Raw genomic sequence first — 17,037 nt, forward strand, 5'->3', positions numbered from 1 at the left:
GGTCACGAATGTCTAGGTCTGTCACCGATACCCGTGTTCGTGGAGATAGTAAACGTCTGAGACTTGTATCACTTCCAATAAGCCAAGCCCCCTCACACACACATTGTAACACTGTCATAGAAAGCATGAAATTGGTTTGTTTGTTGTTTTGCGCCGCACTCAGCAATATTCAAGCTATGTCCAGCTATCTGTAAAATAACTGATCACAGACAATCTAGTCATCAACAGCAATTGGGATATGATAACATGTGTCAACCAAGTCAGCGAGCCTGACCACCCGATCCCGTTAGTCGCCTCTTACGACAAGCATGGGTTGCTGAAGACCAATTCTAACCCGAATCTTCACGGGATGAATAACCAGAACTTTGTAGACTCTAAACCAGAACCTAATTTCACTGTTGACGACCTGTCAGACCTTTTGATTAACAATCTAACCGACCTTCTGCTAAAGCCTGGACAAACATACAAGGTCCGTCTGGTGTCACTGAAGGCGTCACTTGAAGCCCTTATCTAACACGTCGGTGAATGATACAGGGAATATCATTTCCCACGGTCCACGCCTTTGTGGATCGGCCTGTACCTAATCGCCAGTCGGGAGTGAGAGTGTTTACGTGAAGGCTCGCATGAGTTACAATATATCTGTACTACAGAGTAACTGATGTCCTCCTTGGATCTGACCTCCGCCGGAAGGGAGGCCGAGGTCGCCGTTTTGACGTCACGGCGTTCCAGTTTGTAAGACAGTATTTCATTATCATATACCCCAACACCCGCCCCATATCCGACCCCGCTATACCGCTAGGCTCAATCTCCATGGTGTAGTCTTGATAATGAGTGTAGAAACGAATTAAGAAACCATTGATTTGTATTTGGTTCTGTTTTATGAGTTTGTTTTCTCAGTCATGACACTCTAACTGTGTATCACTTCTGCAAATCAGGCTGAAGTTGACAAATAGCGTTTGTTGCTGTAAACAGTCAGCGACAATCAGCATTATGTGGTTGCACTAGTAACAGCTGAATCTGTAGTAGCCGCGACAATCAGCTTTATGTGGTTGCACTAGTAACAGCTGAATCTGTAGTAGCCGCGACAATCAGCTTTATGTGGTTGCACTAGTAACAGCTGAATCTGTAGTAGCCGCAACATTTTTGTATATATAGTGGCCCTGTTAACAGCTGAATCTGTAGTGGCCGCGACAATCAGCTTTATGTGGTTGCACTGTTAACAGCAGAATCTGTAGTAGCCGCGACAATCAGCTTTATGTGGTTGCACTGATAACAGCTGAATCTGTAGTGGCCGCGACAATCAGCTTTATGTGGTTGCACTCTTAACAGCAGAATCTGTAGTGGCCGCGACATCCACCTTTATGTGGTTGCACTGTTAACAGCTGAATCTGTAGTGGCCGCGACAATCAGCTTTATGTGGTTGCACTGTTAACAGCAGAATCTGTAGTGGCCGCGACAATCAGCAATATGTGGTTGCACTGTTAACAGCAGAGTCCGTAGAGGCCGCGACAATCAGCTTTATGTGGTTGCACTCTTAACTGGTGAATCTGTAGTAGCCGCGACAATCAGCTTTATGTGGTTGCACTAGTAACAGCGGAGTCTGTAGTAGCCGCGACAAGCAGCTTTATGTGGTTGCACTAGTAACAGCGGAGTCTGTAATAGCCGCAACAATCAGCTTTATGTGGTTGCACTATTAACAGATGAATCTGTAGTAGCCGCGACAATCACCTTTATGTGGTTGCACTCTTAACTGGTGAATCTGTATTAGCCGCGACAATCAGGTATATATGGTTGCACTGTTAACACCTGTGACTGCAGTAACCGGAGGGACATGTGTGAAGGACGTTGTAGTAGCCTCGACAATCAAGAATGTAAGGTTGCAGTGCTACCATGCTGTGGTACCTGCCACAAACGGCTGTATAGGGTTAGAATATTAGCAACTGGTAGCTGCGCTATGCAGTTGTGTATGGCTTGAATGCTAGGAGTTGTGGAAGTGGTGGTAGTAGCAGTAGTAGTGGCAGTAGTAGTAGACGTAGTAGTAGACGACGTAGTAGTAGTAGTAGTAGTAGTAGTAACAGCAGCAGTAGTAGTAGCAACAGTAATAGTAGTAGCAGCAGCAGCAGCAGTAGCAGCACCACCACAGGCAGAAGCAGCGGTAGAAGTAGTAGTAGAAGTAGTAGTAGTAGTAGTAGTAACAGCAGCAGCAGCAGTAGCAGTAGTAGTAGTAGCAGTAGCAGCAGCAGTAGTAGCAGTAGTAGTAGTAGTAGAAGCAGTAGTAGTAGTAGTAGCAGTAGTAGCAGTAGCAGCAGCAGCAGCAGCACTAGTAGTAGTAGTAGCAGCAGCAGCAGCAGCAGTAGTAGTAGTAGTAGCAGCAGCAGCAGCAGTAGCAGTAGTAGTAGTAGTAGTAGTAGTAGTAGTAGTAGTAGTAGTAGTAGTAGTAGTAGAAGCAATAAAAATCGTTTTCTTATCACGGCAGTAACAATATAACAATAGTTCAACGGTAAAGATTACATATTGAATTTATCACTTTTTGTTTTATTAAGAAGTGTATGCCCCGAACTTCCTCCTTCTTTTAATTTTCATACAGAGCAATCAAAGTTAAAAGGTCACAGCGTGGGACATGACTTGGTTTGACGTACATTCACTATATCTGAAGACTGGTGGGGGGGTAGACACTACCGTCTCCTACACAGGGTCCGGAGGGAAATGTCGACCGCATATGCGCGTATCCGGGCACCTCGACTTGTGTATAAAGACTGGGGACTTGAGTGTCAAGAAGACACGAACAGCTTTATGTTGACAATAGTTACCCAGCAATTATCTCCCTTGGTACCCGTTCCAAGGCGTGATATCAGACACAGAGCTACAATTTCAGGTTAATCGTTCAGTTTTTGCTGGGGTTTTCAAAACCTCCTCACTTCCGTTTGGATTGTTTTTGTACAGAAGGATACAAGAGAAGCCAGTTTCTTTTTTTTCATCGCTTTTGGCGCTGTACTGGATACAGGTGGAAGAGCAATGTCTCTCTTCACCCTTTGTCTCTTCATAGGGGTGATCTCGGCGCTCCCGACCGACTACAGCAGAGATGACGCAAACAGAGACTTCGATTCAGTCGTGAGTATCTTAGAAATGTCACTAACCAGTTTCATAGAAATAGAAACTAGAGACTCGAGGGTGCAGAAGCTCACTTCCAGCACAACATGTTGGAATGTATATTTTCAATATACCCGAAATGTCACATATAGTCCTTGACCACATTCAGCTTCACAGAGACCGGGTGTGCGCTTTAGTGATAGGGTATTAACCTGCAGAGACTATACTAAGCATTATATTACAGGCATAACGCTACAATCAACGGGTAATATGCTACAGGCATAAAGCTACAGTGGCAGTCTAAAATGCTACAGATAAAGCTACAGTGACTGGGTAATATACTACAGGCATAACGCTACAGTGACCGGATAATATACTACAGATAAAGCTACAGTGACCGGGTAATATACGACAGGCATAGCTACAGTGACCGAGTAATATGCTACAAATGAGGCTACAGTGACAGGGTAACATACTACAGGCATAAAGCTACAATGACCGGGTTATATACTCCAGACATAACGCTACAATGACCTTGTAATATGCTACAGATAAAGCTACAGTTACCGGGTAATATACTACAGGTATAAAGCTACAGTGACCGGGTAATATACTCCAGACATAACGCTACAATGACCTTGTAATATGCTACAGATAAAGCCACAGTTACCGGGTAATATACCACAGATATAATATTACCGTTACCGGGCAATATGCTACAGGGATAAAGCTATAGATGCTTCGTATCAAGTTACATGGGTCTTGTATCACAATACAGGAATAAAGCTACAGTGATCGGATTTATGCTACAGTGATACAGCTGTAGTGATTTGGGTATCAAACTACAGCTGTGAAGCTACAGTGATCGGCAATGACACAACGAGGATCGGATATAAAGTTACAGAGATTGAGTATAAAAGCATCGGGTATTAAGTTATCGAAAAGACACCGGGTGCAAAACTACAGTTACTATAGTAAAAGGTCTTCAAAAATGCTTCAACTAGAAATCCGACATAAAAAGTACAGTTATCTGGTGCATAGTTACAGTATAAAGTGACACCAGACCGATCTAGTAATGCTTTGCTGAATAAAGCGGCTTGACACAAGCAATAGGTGATATACGGAATATTTACATTGTGTACATGAAAGTGGCTGGTTTTCGGTCAGTGCAGATAAGACTGGTTAAGGGACGCGACCTGTGTCACAAGGTTCTGTTTAGGTGGTTTCGCCTAGTGCTCCTTAACACCAGGTGTTCATTTTGAATATTATGTATAAAAAAATTTTAATAACCTGTTACCAAAACTACAAAAACAATTTGAGAATAAGGAGCATTAGTTTGTGCTGTTGTCATCAAGATTTTACTGACGCATGTGTGCTTATGTGTGTGCGTGTGTTTGTGTGCGTGCGTGCGTTCAATCTGAGTGAGTGAGTGAGTGAGTTAGTTTTACTCCATACTCAGCAGTATTCCAGCTATATGGCGGCGGTCTGTAAATAATCGAGTCTGGACCAGACAATCCAGGGATCAACAGCATGAGCATCGATCTGCGCAATTGGGAACCGATGACATGTGTCAACCAAGTTAGCGAGCCTGACCACCCGATCCCGTTAGTCGCCTCTTGTGACAATCATGGGTTACTGAAGACCAATATTCTACCCCGGTCCTTCACGGGTTGCGTTCAATCTGAAAAGGATAGAACGAAGATTCTGCTGAAAACGGCGTTATACCAAACTCACTCATTCTTTCCAATGCATATGGTAAACGTTTAGCCCTTTATCCATAAATGTTAGCCGTATTTGTGTAACCTAACGAGACAGGGTAAAACAAATGTAATTCTTAAAGAAACTCAAGTCAATGGATGTGCGGTTCTAGATATTTTGGTAAACCGGTTTCTGGAACTATTTCGTAATGTTCACTGTGATTTCGGGGAGGTGGTTATTCACAATTACACCTATATATATTTTCCAGCATATAATTCCTACTTGATGTTTTAAAGCCAAATGTTCTGTTATATTTTTCTAATTCTTCTACGTAATGGTTGTATTCTAAGGACGCAACTTACTTTTCTAACTTGTAAAATAAAAACGTATCGATATCGGTTCTTAAGCGTTCACCATCTTGGAATCTCTAACGTACATCGTGTTGCATGTTCCAGACGTTCATGGAGAGGTTTGGTTACCTTGACAACCTGGCAGGACGAGGTCAACATGACCCACAGACTACTTCAATCGCCATCAGGTAAGTTGTTCGCAGGACCAACCTCATTAGGAACGTGATGGAAGGTGATGGTGTTAGGGACCCACCCCACGTAATCTAGCTAAAGGGTGATTTTATGACAGACGGGGTTGTGTAAGGATTGTGTAGGGATTGTGTGCCAAATGATCGTATGCTCATTGAACAGACATGATTGTGTGATTTCATGAACAAAGTAACGGAATTCTAATATACATACTCATAGAAACGAATAAGTGAACACATGAAAGTACAAGTGTTCCTTTATTTATTTCCAGAATTTCACCCACAGTGTAATACATACCTTGTGAAGAAACCTGGAAAAGAATAAAGGAACACTTGTACTTTCATGTGTTCCCTTATTCGTTTCCATGAGTATATATTTCCTCATTCGAATCACTTAATGCAAGTCGTCGATCTGACTGCAAATCCGAACCAATTATCCAAAACTTTACCTCAAGTTCAAGAGAGTTATCAGTCAGTAGATGGACATTGTAAAAGCTTCTGTATATTTCCAGGGAGTTCCAGCGGTTCAATGGTCTGCGAGTGACTGGACGCTTAGATCCGAACACTGTCCAGAAGATGCAGTCCCCAAGATGCGGATTGCCAGATCTGGTCAGACCGTCTGAGAGAGCAGCACAGCTCAGGAGTGACCCCGAGACACCTCTGGCCTTCTATGCCCCAGGTAGGATAATCTTACTTGTTGTGATGAAAATAATCATTACAACGATAAATCCACGAACAGAGTCGTCCGACTCCACATTGTTCTCGCTGCCCTTGGTTTGGTACCTTCTGATCTCTTGGCGCAGATCAGGAGAGTGCCCGGGTTCTCCACCGGGAAACCCCTTCTGACACTATGGGTAAGGCCCACGGCTGCAGTGTTGGGGAGTCTACATATTCTCCGGTATGTTCTTAGTGGGTTCGACTTGGCAGCGCTTCCTGGGAGAAGTTCCATTCATTGTCTGGGCTGCGTGTAGAAGAGGCAAGGGCCATGAGGTGATGATGAGCCTTATCAGCCTGACTGTGTAAGGATCACCCGAACCCTCTCTGCTGCATACTATTTTGTATCTGTAAATAATACTAATAGTAACAATAGCAATTTCAATACAACTTCAATGATGAAAAATGCACAGTAACATTTTTTGGCCAAATAATGCAATTAAATAGAGTATGGACCCAATTCGGAAAAAAATATCGGAAGCTGAATGGATTTGGAACTTGCAGACACGGCAATAATTAATACACTCGGTGTTGCAGGTTATAAATGGACAAAGAACGATATCGATTACAAGATCGTTGGATATACCCGTCAGCTGGGAGGTTCCGATCAGAGGTAGGTGTACGAAAGTAACAATGACACAAGAGGTTTAGACCAGAGGCGCAGGACAGTAAGATACACCTGTCAGTGGGAAGGTTCCGATTGGAGGCAATAGTCTCTAATCATTTTCCGTCAGTTGCAAAGTTCAGATGATAGAGAGGCAGAAAGGCCTTACATATTACCGTCAAGTGAACTGATATCATCAAGCAGTATGTGATTAAATGCGGGTTTACGCCGCTTTAGAGGTTTTACGCCTCTTTTAGCAATATTCCAGCAATATCACGGCGAGGGACAGCAGAAATGGGCTTCACACATTGCACCCAAGTGGGGAATCGAACCCGGGTCTTCAGCGTGACAAGCAAACGCTTTAAACGACCCAGGTCATTTTGGAACGTAATAAAAATAATCCTACATCTATTGAATGCATTCACCATCAACACAGAGGTGGTAATACAACAATGCACGTGACGACAATCAAAACGAAAACAATAATGAAAAATCCTCCTTTCGGAGATAGCGACGTTTTCCACATCAGATATCAAGTCGAATATATTTGGGTTTTTTTTCAATGAATAGGTAGATTTCACTTAATGCTTAGCATAGCTGTCACGTCCAGAATCTTCCTGGAATTGATAAAATGTTCATGCGGCAGTTCTGCTGTTTCGAAAAGAAATGTTCAACTTTACAATGAGAAGTAACTTGAATGAGGTCTATCACGTTGTTAACGCGCAACGTGAGACGTTACTTCAGACGTTCTGTTTAGGTCTGAGGGTTCGGTAGCCTAATCTTCAAGCCAAATATCGGCTTGTCCCGCCGAAGACCGGGTTCCATTCCCCCAATGGGCCCTATTTGCGGAACCCATATTGGTAAACTCGAAGTACGAGTAACCATAATCACTCAGTTACTCCCAATGCGTTAAGACAATATCTGTTATCTACCTTTGTGACATTACTGCAATATTGCTAGGACCGATGTAAAGCAATAATCACGCACTTACCCATTTCAGAACTGTCTATACCATTTCACAAGCTTAGGTTTTGTAAATGTTCTTATGGCACCGGCCATTTCTCTTGAGGTAGTAACACATTGTTATTCAATGTCGTTGAGTGTATTTTATTGTACATATTGTATCATATTAAGCTGTATTCTCACCTAATCAGCTTCCACCCCGTCTTCAGTCTGTTATACACACCCTGGAACAAACATGAAGGTGTGCATGTCGTGAGTGGCACAATTTGAACCCTTGTGTATTTATTTTATTATTATTTCCATAAAATATTTTCCTCTTCAGAGACTAGGTGTCAGTCTACTATCTATTTCGAACAGATACCAGAATTTTCAAAGACAGGACTTTGCATGAGGATACGACATTTAATGGACGAATAAATATTTTTCTGTTACTCTACAGACGATCACTGAGACAGGCGTTCTCCAAGTGGTCCGACGTGACTCCCCTTACATTCAGGGAGGTGACGAGTGGCACTGCCGACATCGAGATCAGCTTCGTCAGAGGTCAGCACGGGGACGGTCCTGGAAATACATTCGATGGAAGAGGTTAGTGACACAAGACTAAATGTATAACCCCACGAAAACACTTTTACCCAAATATAGACATAATTAATTGTAAATATATTATTATCAGTATTATTATTATTCAACATACAATTAGTTTGAAGTAATCTTCTCAACCTAAAGCCCGTCGGATATGATCATGTCCGCGACTTTAACGAGCCCTTCTGAGTAAACGGAACCTGTTTGTACACTTGCCAAACTGAAATTCATGGACGGTGGGGTAGCCTTGTGGTTAAAGCGTCCGCTCGTCACGCTGAAGACCCGGGTTCGATTCCCCACTTGGGTACACTGTGTGAAGCCAATTTCTAGGGTCCTCCGCCGTGATATTACTGGAATATTGCTAAAAGCGGCGTAAAACATTACTCACTGACTGAAATTCAAATCATGTCTTATCTCCACAGGTGGCACGCTTGCGCATGCGTTCTTCCCCGGAACTCAACCAATCAGCGGAGACACTCACTTCGATGAGGACGAGCAGTGGACGATGAGAGGAGACACGGGCTCGAACCTGGAAATTGTCGCCGCCCACGAGTTCGGCCACGCCCTCGGTCTGGGTCACTCCAACATCCCCACAGCTTTGATGGCCCCCTATTATCAGGGGTACGACCCCAACTACCAGCTCCACACGGACGACAAGCGAGGAATACAGACACTGTATGGTGGGTACCGATGGCCCCAGTTTCCAATAACCGTTTTACAGTTATGTCTAGGCTATCAGCCAAAATGATGCAGGCGTTGGCTGCCGGGAAGCTTACAGGTATAACAAGGCTATGGAATCCTAGAAGGGACATTGTCGCGTTGTCGCATTGTCGCGTTGTCGACAGCGCGACATTTCAGCCATTTGTCGACAAAATGTCGACAAATGGCTGAAATTGGCAAATTGGCACATTGTCGCGTTGTCCCATTGTCGCGTTGACGACAGCGCGACATTTCAGCCATTTGTCGACAAAATGTCGACAAATGGCTGAAATGTCGCGTTGTCGACAACGCGACAATGCGACAACGTGACAAAGTCCCTTCTAGGATTCCATACAAGGGCAACTCATGGATTGAGTGTTTTGGTATTGTTTGTTGTTTTACGCCGCACTCAGCAATATTCCAGCTATATGGCGGCGGTATGTAAATAACCGAGTCTGGACCAGACAATTCAGTGATCAACAGCATGAGCATCGATCTACACAATTGGGACACGATGACATGTGTCAACATAAGTCAGTGAGCCTGACCATCCGATCCCGTTAGTCGCCTCTTAAGACAAGCATGGGTTACTGAAGACCGATCTTCTCGGGTCCGTGGAACCCACAATCAGATACGGATTCTGGTACCTCAGAAGACCTGGTCACTTGTGCCTTTGGATGTAATGAATTCCAACGGATTGTTGTAGGGCTGGGACGGGTAGGAAATAATGGAATCGAGTACCCGCATGTACTTAACCGAATCGGAATCGAGTACCCGGAAATGTAAGGAATACAGCGCTTCTGTCAACTGTCTGAATATTCAATCACGAGTTGACAGAGATTATTATAGAAAACTCGAAAGGATGGCAATAAGACATTAAAACAGATCTTAGGATTTAATTTACATCTGCTTAACCAATATAGAGAGTAACACCATTACTTACATTCATCGTTAAAACACAGAACCTTTCGTTCCCGCTGTTACTGTAACTTTCACTACTCATGCGCAGGTAAATTACAGTCATTAATAATAACCTTCATTAATCGGACAATACCAATGATGTAAATGAGTGTTGCGTCAATTATGAAAAAGACAAGTTATTATCTGCCCTTGTCATTACAGATTTATCTCCCTTTCCGGGTACTCGATTCCAATAAATAGGACTCGATTCCATTTGTACCCGACCCGGATTCGAGTACCCGAGTACCCGTCCCAGCCCTAGATTGTTGTAGATTGTGTCCTATCGGCTTCTTGTTGAAGCGTTTCTCCAGTAAGGAGAGCCCCTCTAGGTTGAGAAGAGTTGCGTCCCTTGACTTGCCATGAGCCGTGATCGTTTCCTTCTTTTGATTATTGGGTTGTCTTTTGATTATTGGTAGAGTCATTTTATCCTTTTCTGCCACAAACAGCTGAGAAGCGTTTAGATGAATAGAATAATGTTAAACAGATGTTCAGCCCAAATCACTTATCTTAAAAGTGCTGCAGACCAACAATTATTAGCAAACAGAATCTTGAAAAGAAAACACGAGACTTAATAATAGCATATTGTATTTCCTATTTGTATTTTTTTTAGTGTGGAGTTCTTTAGGCCCACGATTCAGCCGCTTTTGGTATCGTGTAGGTCAAGATACGCTATAAAACATCTTGGAAATATCGTTTTTTATAGTGTTTGATGACAAATATAACAAGTCTTCCGAAAATCCGAAACCCGAATTTACCGAAACTAAGTTGTTCGCATCTTATTTCTCAGTTCACGGATCCATCGAACCTTAAGTCTGATAATAACATGCTGACACGGAATCTGAAATCGCTTCATATCCGATCACCAAAAATGTTTTTTCGCATATGACCCATAAATGTAGCCATGACGAATAATATTCACTATAATTATTAATCCATTCGTATTATTTTCATGTTTTTGCCTTTTACGCTCAATAGAATCTCTTTCGGCAGATAATCTATAATGATTGTTCTCAGATTTTGATATATTTTTATGTGTACCTGTGTAAACTCAAAACCATTAAAATATCACATGAAAAATTTGGAAAAAAGTTTCTCGAAACATTGAATCCAATGGATGAAAAAGGCTTAAATTCAACTTGCGCAGCCCTTATGAGATGTGCTCTTGACAGACTGTTTTGTCTGACGCTCCATGTATTTCACGATGATTCACTGTTTTCACTGACGTAAAACCGGTCCTAAGTGATTACTGTGTGATAATCGTGCGCTTGGCGATTATCGTGTGGCTAACGATTATCGTACATTAGGCGATAGTCATTTGGTTATACTTGGCCATAATCGTGCACTTGGTGATTAAAGTGCATTTGGCGATTATCGTGTGGCTAACGATTATCGTGCACTTGGCGATTATCGTGCTAAAGGTTAGTAACACTGCTGACTGATGTTTATCCCAATTTTGCTCACGCAGGTTCAAGTGGCGGACGTTCAGGTGGGAGAAGACCCCGCCCGACACGACCACCAGTGACACGCCGACCACGTCCCAGACCACGTGCAACCCCAGCACCCAGAGGAAGACACTGTGACGTCAAGTTTGATGACATCATCGTAGGTGAGTAACCATACTGCCATACTTCAGGTGGGCTTGATCTGGGCCCACTTGCACGAAGCGACATCGGCTTTACGACAGTTGTAGGCCAAATTGTATGTGCGAACTGTGCTGTGATCACATTGTGAACGTGGGCCTTGGAAGCGTGACGTGTGAGATGTGTCATGTTGACATGCCTCAAAACATTTGTGACCTGATCATGATTTATTAGCCAAGAACTTCGCGAATGTCATAACGTCACACACCAATTAACTGAAGTTTACTCATATAACAAAACAACTGTTTTCATCTTATCTGCTTGATCCCAGTCTCCCCTTAACCTGGGCTAAAGATATGAGTGTAAATTAAGTATAAACTAAGTGTAAATTGTTGCCTGTTTAATGCTTAATCGAAATTGTTGAACGTTGAACCTTATATTGAATTATATACGAATATATACAAATGCTACACCTTCCTGGATCATTGGCTTCAACTGAATTGAATCGTTGGCTTTCAGAAACAAATCAAACTGATTCATAAACTTTATGCGTCTATCAAACATCCACAAAAAATATCGGACAACCAAAAACCAACACATACTTAATTTTGTGATTCAAAACGGAAAATTCTATCGTAGATTCTAGAGCAAATACGGCGCATCGTAAGACCGGAAGCATTACAAAGGGAGATAATACGGTTGAAGCAGACGACGAATGTTGTTTCATAATCTTAATACATGTGTTGGACTTGTGAGTTTTCCGCTTGTTTGTGAGCAAAAAAACCCATTGTTCTTGCATTAAAAGGTCACACTCTATTAATTTCAACATTGAGCCATCTAAAACAAGGGTACACCTATCCTAACTACAACTTGATTTAACTTGCTTGGCATGTGAGCTAAACAGACTGAGAACTTTCCGTATTTTAATTACGTGTGGAAAATATAATGGAGCAAGGCTACCCTTAAACATGTCTCCATGATAGAGATATTCATCATGAACAAACAGAGTATTTTCATGACCTGGATCAGGCGTGTATCGGACTGGCAACTAACCGGAGAAGGTCCTCCTTCATGCGAGTAAATCTCTTCCACAGCTCACGACAGGAAAACCTATGCCTTCCGTGGCAGCAAGATCTACCGGCTGGTCAACCGGGGCGTTAGCAGAGGGTTCCCCAGGCCAAGCAAGAGGGTGTTCCGGGGGGCTCCGTCCTCACCTGGAGCCGTGGTGTACGATAGAAGGAACAGGAAGACGTTCTTCTTTAAAGGTACTGTATCTATCTTCAGCTTGTTGGTTATTGGTTTGTTGTTTAACGCTGCACTCAGCAATATTCTAGCTATATGGGGGCGATCTGCAAATAATCGAGTCTGGACCAGACAATCCAGTGATCAACAGCATGAGCGTCGATCTGCGCAATTGGGATAGGATGACATGTGTCAACCAAGTCTGCAGGCCTTCAGCTTCATCAGGGGCACGAGTTGGGTCCTGTCATTGCCAAGATACACAATCCAGGTGGTTCGATTCCAAGACAGGCTTGATTATGGTCCTTGATCTGTCTGAGTGTATGAGTGTGTCGTGTTGTCGCCGCCTTAACAATATTTCAGCAGTAACACTGCGGGATGGCGGTGTGAGGTGAACACTAGAAATGGGGTTCACACATTGTACCCGTGTGGGGAATCGAACTAGGGCCTTCGGCGTGACGAGTGAACGCTTTAACCACTGGGCTACCCCTCCGTCCCCCGTCTGTAAATTGTATCTTTATTGGTAATTTAAGTGAACCAGTTGGTGACAGAAGAGAAGGATTATTGTCCTTCTACGGCGATGTGTGCGTGCGTGCGCGCGCGCGCCTATCCTGCCTGCCTGTTTGTTGAGTTAGGGAACACTATTCCGGACGTACGTCGGTTTTACAGTACCATCCGACTGACATCCATGCAGTGAATTACGCATCACATGTCTTCCCCACACATTACACTAGGGCATTCAACCACAAATCTCTGAGGAGACTCTACATCCACTAGACCATGGTATCGTAACAGATTTAGATGTGTGTGGTCCTGTGCATAGAGGTCGGGTCACAAATCAGTTAAAGTTAAGCAACGTTGGGCGCGGAGAGTCCTTGGATGGGTGACCGTGTTTGGCAGCTTGACACCTGAGAGTTTCTAGGACTTCAGTCCAGCCCCACAACGAAGTACATGTGGTCTCACTTTAGGCAAGCGGGTTTGTTCAAAATTGACTCTGTTCACCCAGCAGAAAATGGGTACCCGGCGGGATAAGTCATGTCACTATTAACCGTCTAGCACCGGCAGTTTGGGTTATCTGGGGTAATAATAATCAGATTGTGCGTATTGAGCATCCTTTGTGCGCTTTGAGCAGGATATGAAGCCTCGAAGGGCGCGTTATAAATATTCTTAATCAATGACTTTTCAGCAGCCTCTTACTCTTCTTTCCAGGAGGCAGATACTGGAGGTTCACCGCTTATCGCAAGGATCAGGGCTACCCCAGGAGGTTACCGTCCGCTTTCAGAAACGCCAAGGCTGCCCTCCAGTGGCGAGACGGCAGGATCTACTTATTTAAGGTAAGTCAGTATTTCTCCTTAGATACTAACACTTGGACTTTTGTAATAGTACTGATATTATTTTCCCTCAGCTGTATATTAGCAGTAATTAACCACATTAATAACAATTATAATAGTCATAAATGTTAATGGTAATAAAGACTATGAATTGTTCATTGGATATTTCCCAATCACATCTTCGTTTCGTAAGCGGCATCAGCATGGCTATTCTGTACATTACTAACGTGCCAATAAATTATCATGTATATAAGTGTAACTGGACACACGAATCTGTCTCAAAACGAAACTACGTTAACAAATGGGTCAGCGATATTAATTCGTCAATATAGAATGGAGATTCATGATAATAATTATTTTTATCATTGATTTGTATAGCGCCTTCCTTCCAACTTTTGCTGCTCAGTGGCGCTTAAAAGTTTCTGATCAGTATGCTTCACTATACAATGGATTGCGGGTGTGAGACTAGTGCTTCCGCTTCGTGGAATCATACCTACATAAACACAAACAATATTGACGTTAATTCTTAATTGAATATTGCAGAGTTCAACTTACACGGCGTGGACAGAGACACTGAGAAGATCGTCCTCCGGCTATCCCCGTGCTACCACACAGTTCTGGAGGGGGCTCCGGCCGGACATTGAGGCAGCCTTCCAGTACACAGACGGGGAGACCTACTTTTTCAAGGGCAACGTGTAAGTTGGTCATATAACCCATTTCAAACTTACGTGTGAAGACTCATTGGTTAGTCTGTCTCCCAGTCCTAGTTTTTGCTTCTAATGTTGCTAAATCTATGGGACGACAAAATTGGGATGGTGGGTTTAAAGTACCCCATGAACCTCCCATGGCCACTGGAATCTATGCTGCCAAGGACATCCGAAAGGAATCCCCACAGGCTAACCACGGGGTGAATACAAATGGTCACTGTGGCACCAAATGGGGTAGCAAAAACGGGTTACTCGAACAGATAGCGATATAGGCGGATCCAGAGGGTGTGTGTGTGTGCTCGTGAAAATTGTGAGCAACTCCCTCCCCCCCCTTACACACACACATACTCCCTAATTTTCGATAGGGTACAGTGACTACGGCCTCAACTGAAAACCCACGTGATGACGAACATAAAGAATCCAGGCAGCTGAACAATTAACTTGACACAGAACACTCTCAGTGTACTGAATGAGTTTACCCGTGACGATCCGGGTTGAAATTGATATCGTCAGTCGGGTCCAGACTCGATTATTTACATATAGCTGGTATACTGCTGAGTGCGGCGTAAAACTAAACTCACTCACTCAGTGAATGAGTAATCGAGGACTCCCCATTCTCTGTTACAGATACTGGAAGTTCGACAGCTACTACGGGCGAGTGGAGGCTGGTTACCCTAGGGCAATGTCCCAAGCCTGGCTGGGCTGCACCCCGCGGATACCCAAGTAGCAAGGTCCTTGTAGCGGACCTTCCAGACCTGTAGTCGTAGCTAGCCTTGTGATCTTCAGTTCAACCTCGACCCTGCAACAGGTGCACGTTCTCAAACGTATAAGAGAAGAAATGACACTATTCAAGTTGTGAACGTACCGGCAGGGAGTGTTTCAAACATTACAAACAAATGTTTTGACCGTGACTTCCCTTATATGTATTCTTAACGAACGGATGCTCAAAACAATAGGACCCGTAAGTAGGTCAAGGCACTTTGCGAGATCTTGCGTTGTTTAGTACTTCCCGTGACAAACAACGTTACATACCTTTTCGAATGGTCTCATGGTTGTCAGTTGACAGTAAGGAACCGATAATCCTTGCAGGAATAACAAATTTCCGATCCAATCATCCCCACATTAACCAACTATTACGACTGTCAACAGCTGTGACAGTCATGCATGGTTGTACACTTGGTCCGGTCTAGTAAAGTCATATTTAGCGGTTGCGCAATTTGGAACCAGAACAGGTTCTTGAATATACGCTTGTCGCCGGAAGTCTGGTACCGGAAGTAGAGTATCGCGAGACTTACGGGCCCTGTAGATTGGGCGCGTTTTGCTTCCAAGCGAACAGTGCCAAAGTCTTCCGGAGAGGACCGAAAAAATAACTTGGATATTCTTTTTCCATGTTTATTTGAAATGATACTTGGTACGTTAGTCCGATCATTTTGAACGCATTCCCTAATATTATTTAGGTCAGTTCAGTTCAGAAATAGCACCCCGGAATATGATACAGGTGTACAATAAATTTTACCTTCGTGTGTATGCGAGACAAGAGGAAGGGCAGCTGCAGGAGTCTTTCACTATATCCATGACAAACATTCCTTACGTGGCTGAACAACAACCCTTGAAATGATCCCAATACGAAGTGTTAAATGGCCAATCAGAAAAGCCGCTTACTGCTTCCAAAACCTGTTTGATTCCCATCATGAGTACGATTCCGAAGACCGTTTCTAGTGTCATCCAGAGTGACCTTGCACAATACCTTCCAGCAAGACAAAACGACTTGCTAGCGAAGAATCACTCGTGCTCATACACGGTTCACTTGCTGGAACACTTTGCTAAGGCTTGGAGAGTGGTGACTAAACAACCAAAACAGAAATGTTTCCGAGTTCATATTTTAGGGAGAAGTTCACGGTAATATCAAGACATGCTGTAGTTCTTTTTGTGTATGACTTTCAAAGAAATATAATTCAAAGACAATTGGGTGAATACACGTGTCTTTAGTATCACAAGAATATCAAGAAAGATGTGGTGTGATTGTCTTGAACATATTAAAGGATACATACAACGAAATATGTCATATTAAACCATGCGTGAAGATTGTTTTCGTTTTGTTGCTTATTTGATGTTTTATTGGTCCTTATCTTAGAGGTCGGGGGAGGGGTGGTAGAGGAAAGTACCAGTCTCTTTTCAGCATTTTCATTGATCAAACAGAGTCTATGGGGGCTACGTTTACTGTAGAGACTCAGGGCAAGCATTGGGCTGCTCATACAGTCGAGATTCCGGCCGTGTATTGGCCTGTTCTCACAGAAGAGATTCAGGGCCAGCTTTGGACTCCTCCCACTGT

General features: G+C 43.4%; 1 protein-coding gene across 1 annotated transcript; it reads left to right on the top strand.

The window, feature by feature from the left end:
• Nucleotides 1-2,753: 2,753 nt before the first annotated feature.
• Nucleotides 2,754-15,823, top strand: LOC124277101 (matrix metalloproteinase-19-like). Its single transcript, XM_046712756.1, has 11 exons — nt 2,754-3,111; nt 5,244-5,326; nt 5,839-6,005; nt 6,578-6,653; nt 8,047-8,192; nt 8,612-8,869; nt 11,314-11,454; nt 12,523-12,693; nt 13,877-14,001; nt 14,542-14,693; nt 15,333-15,823. Exons 1-11 carry the CDS (start codon nt 3,016-3,018, stop codon nt 15,430-15,432), a joined length of 1,515 nt encoding a protein of 504 aa, XP_046568712.1. The 5' UTR covers nt 2,754-3,015; the 3' UTR covers nt 15,433-15,823.
• Nucleotides 15,824-17,037: the final 1,214 nt, after the last annotated feature.

This window comes from Haliotis rubra, unplaced genomic scaffold, assembly GCF_003918875.1.
Source record: "Haliotis rubra isolate DU_JTF1 unplaced genomic scaffold, ASM391887v1 Scf218, whole genome shotgun sequence".
Classification (NCBI taxonomy): Eukaryota; Metazoa; Mollusca; class Gastropoda; order Lepetellida; family Haliotidae; genus Haliotis; species Haliotis rubra.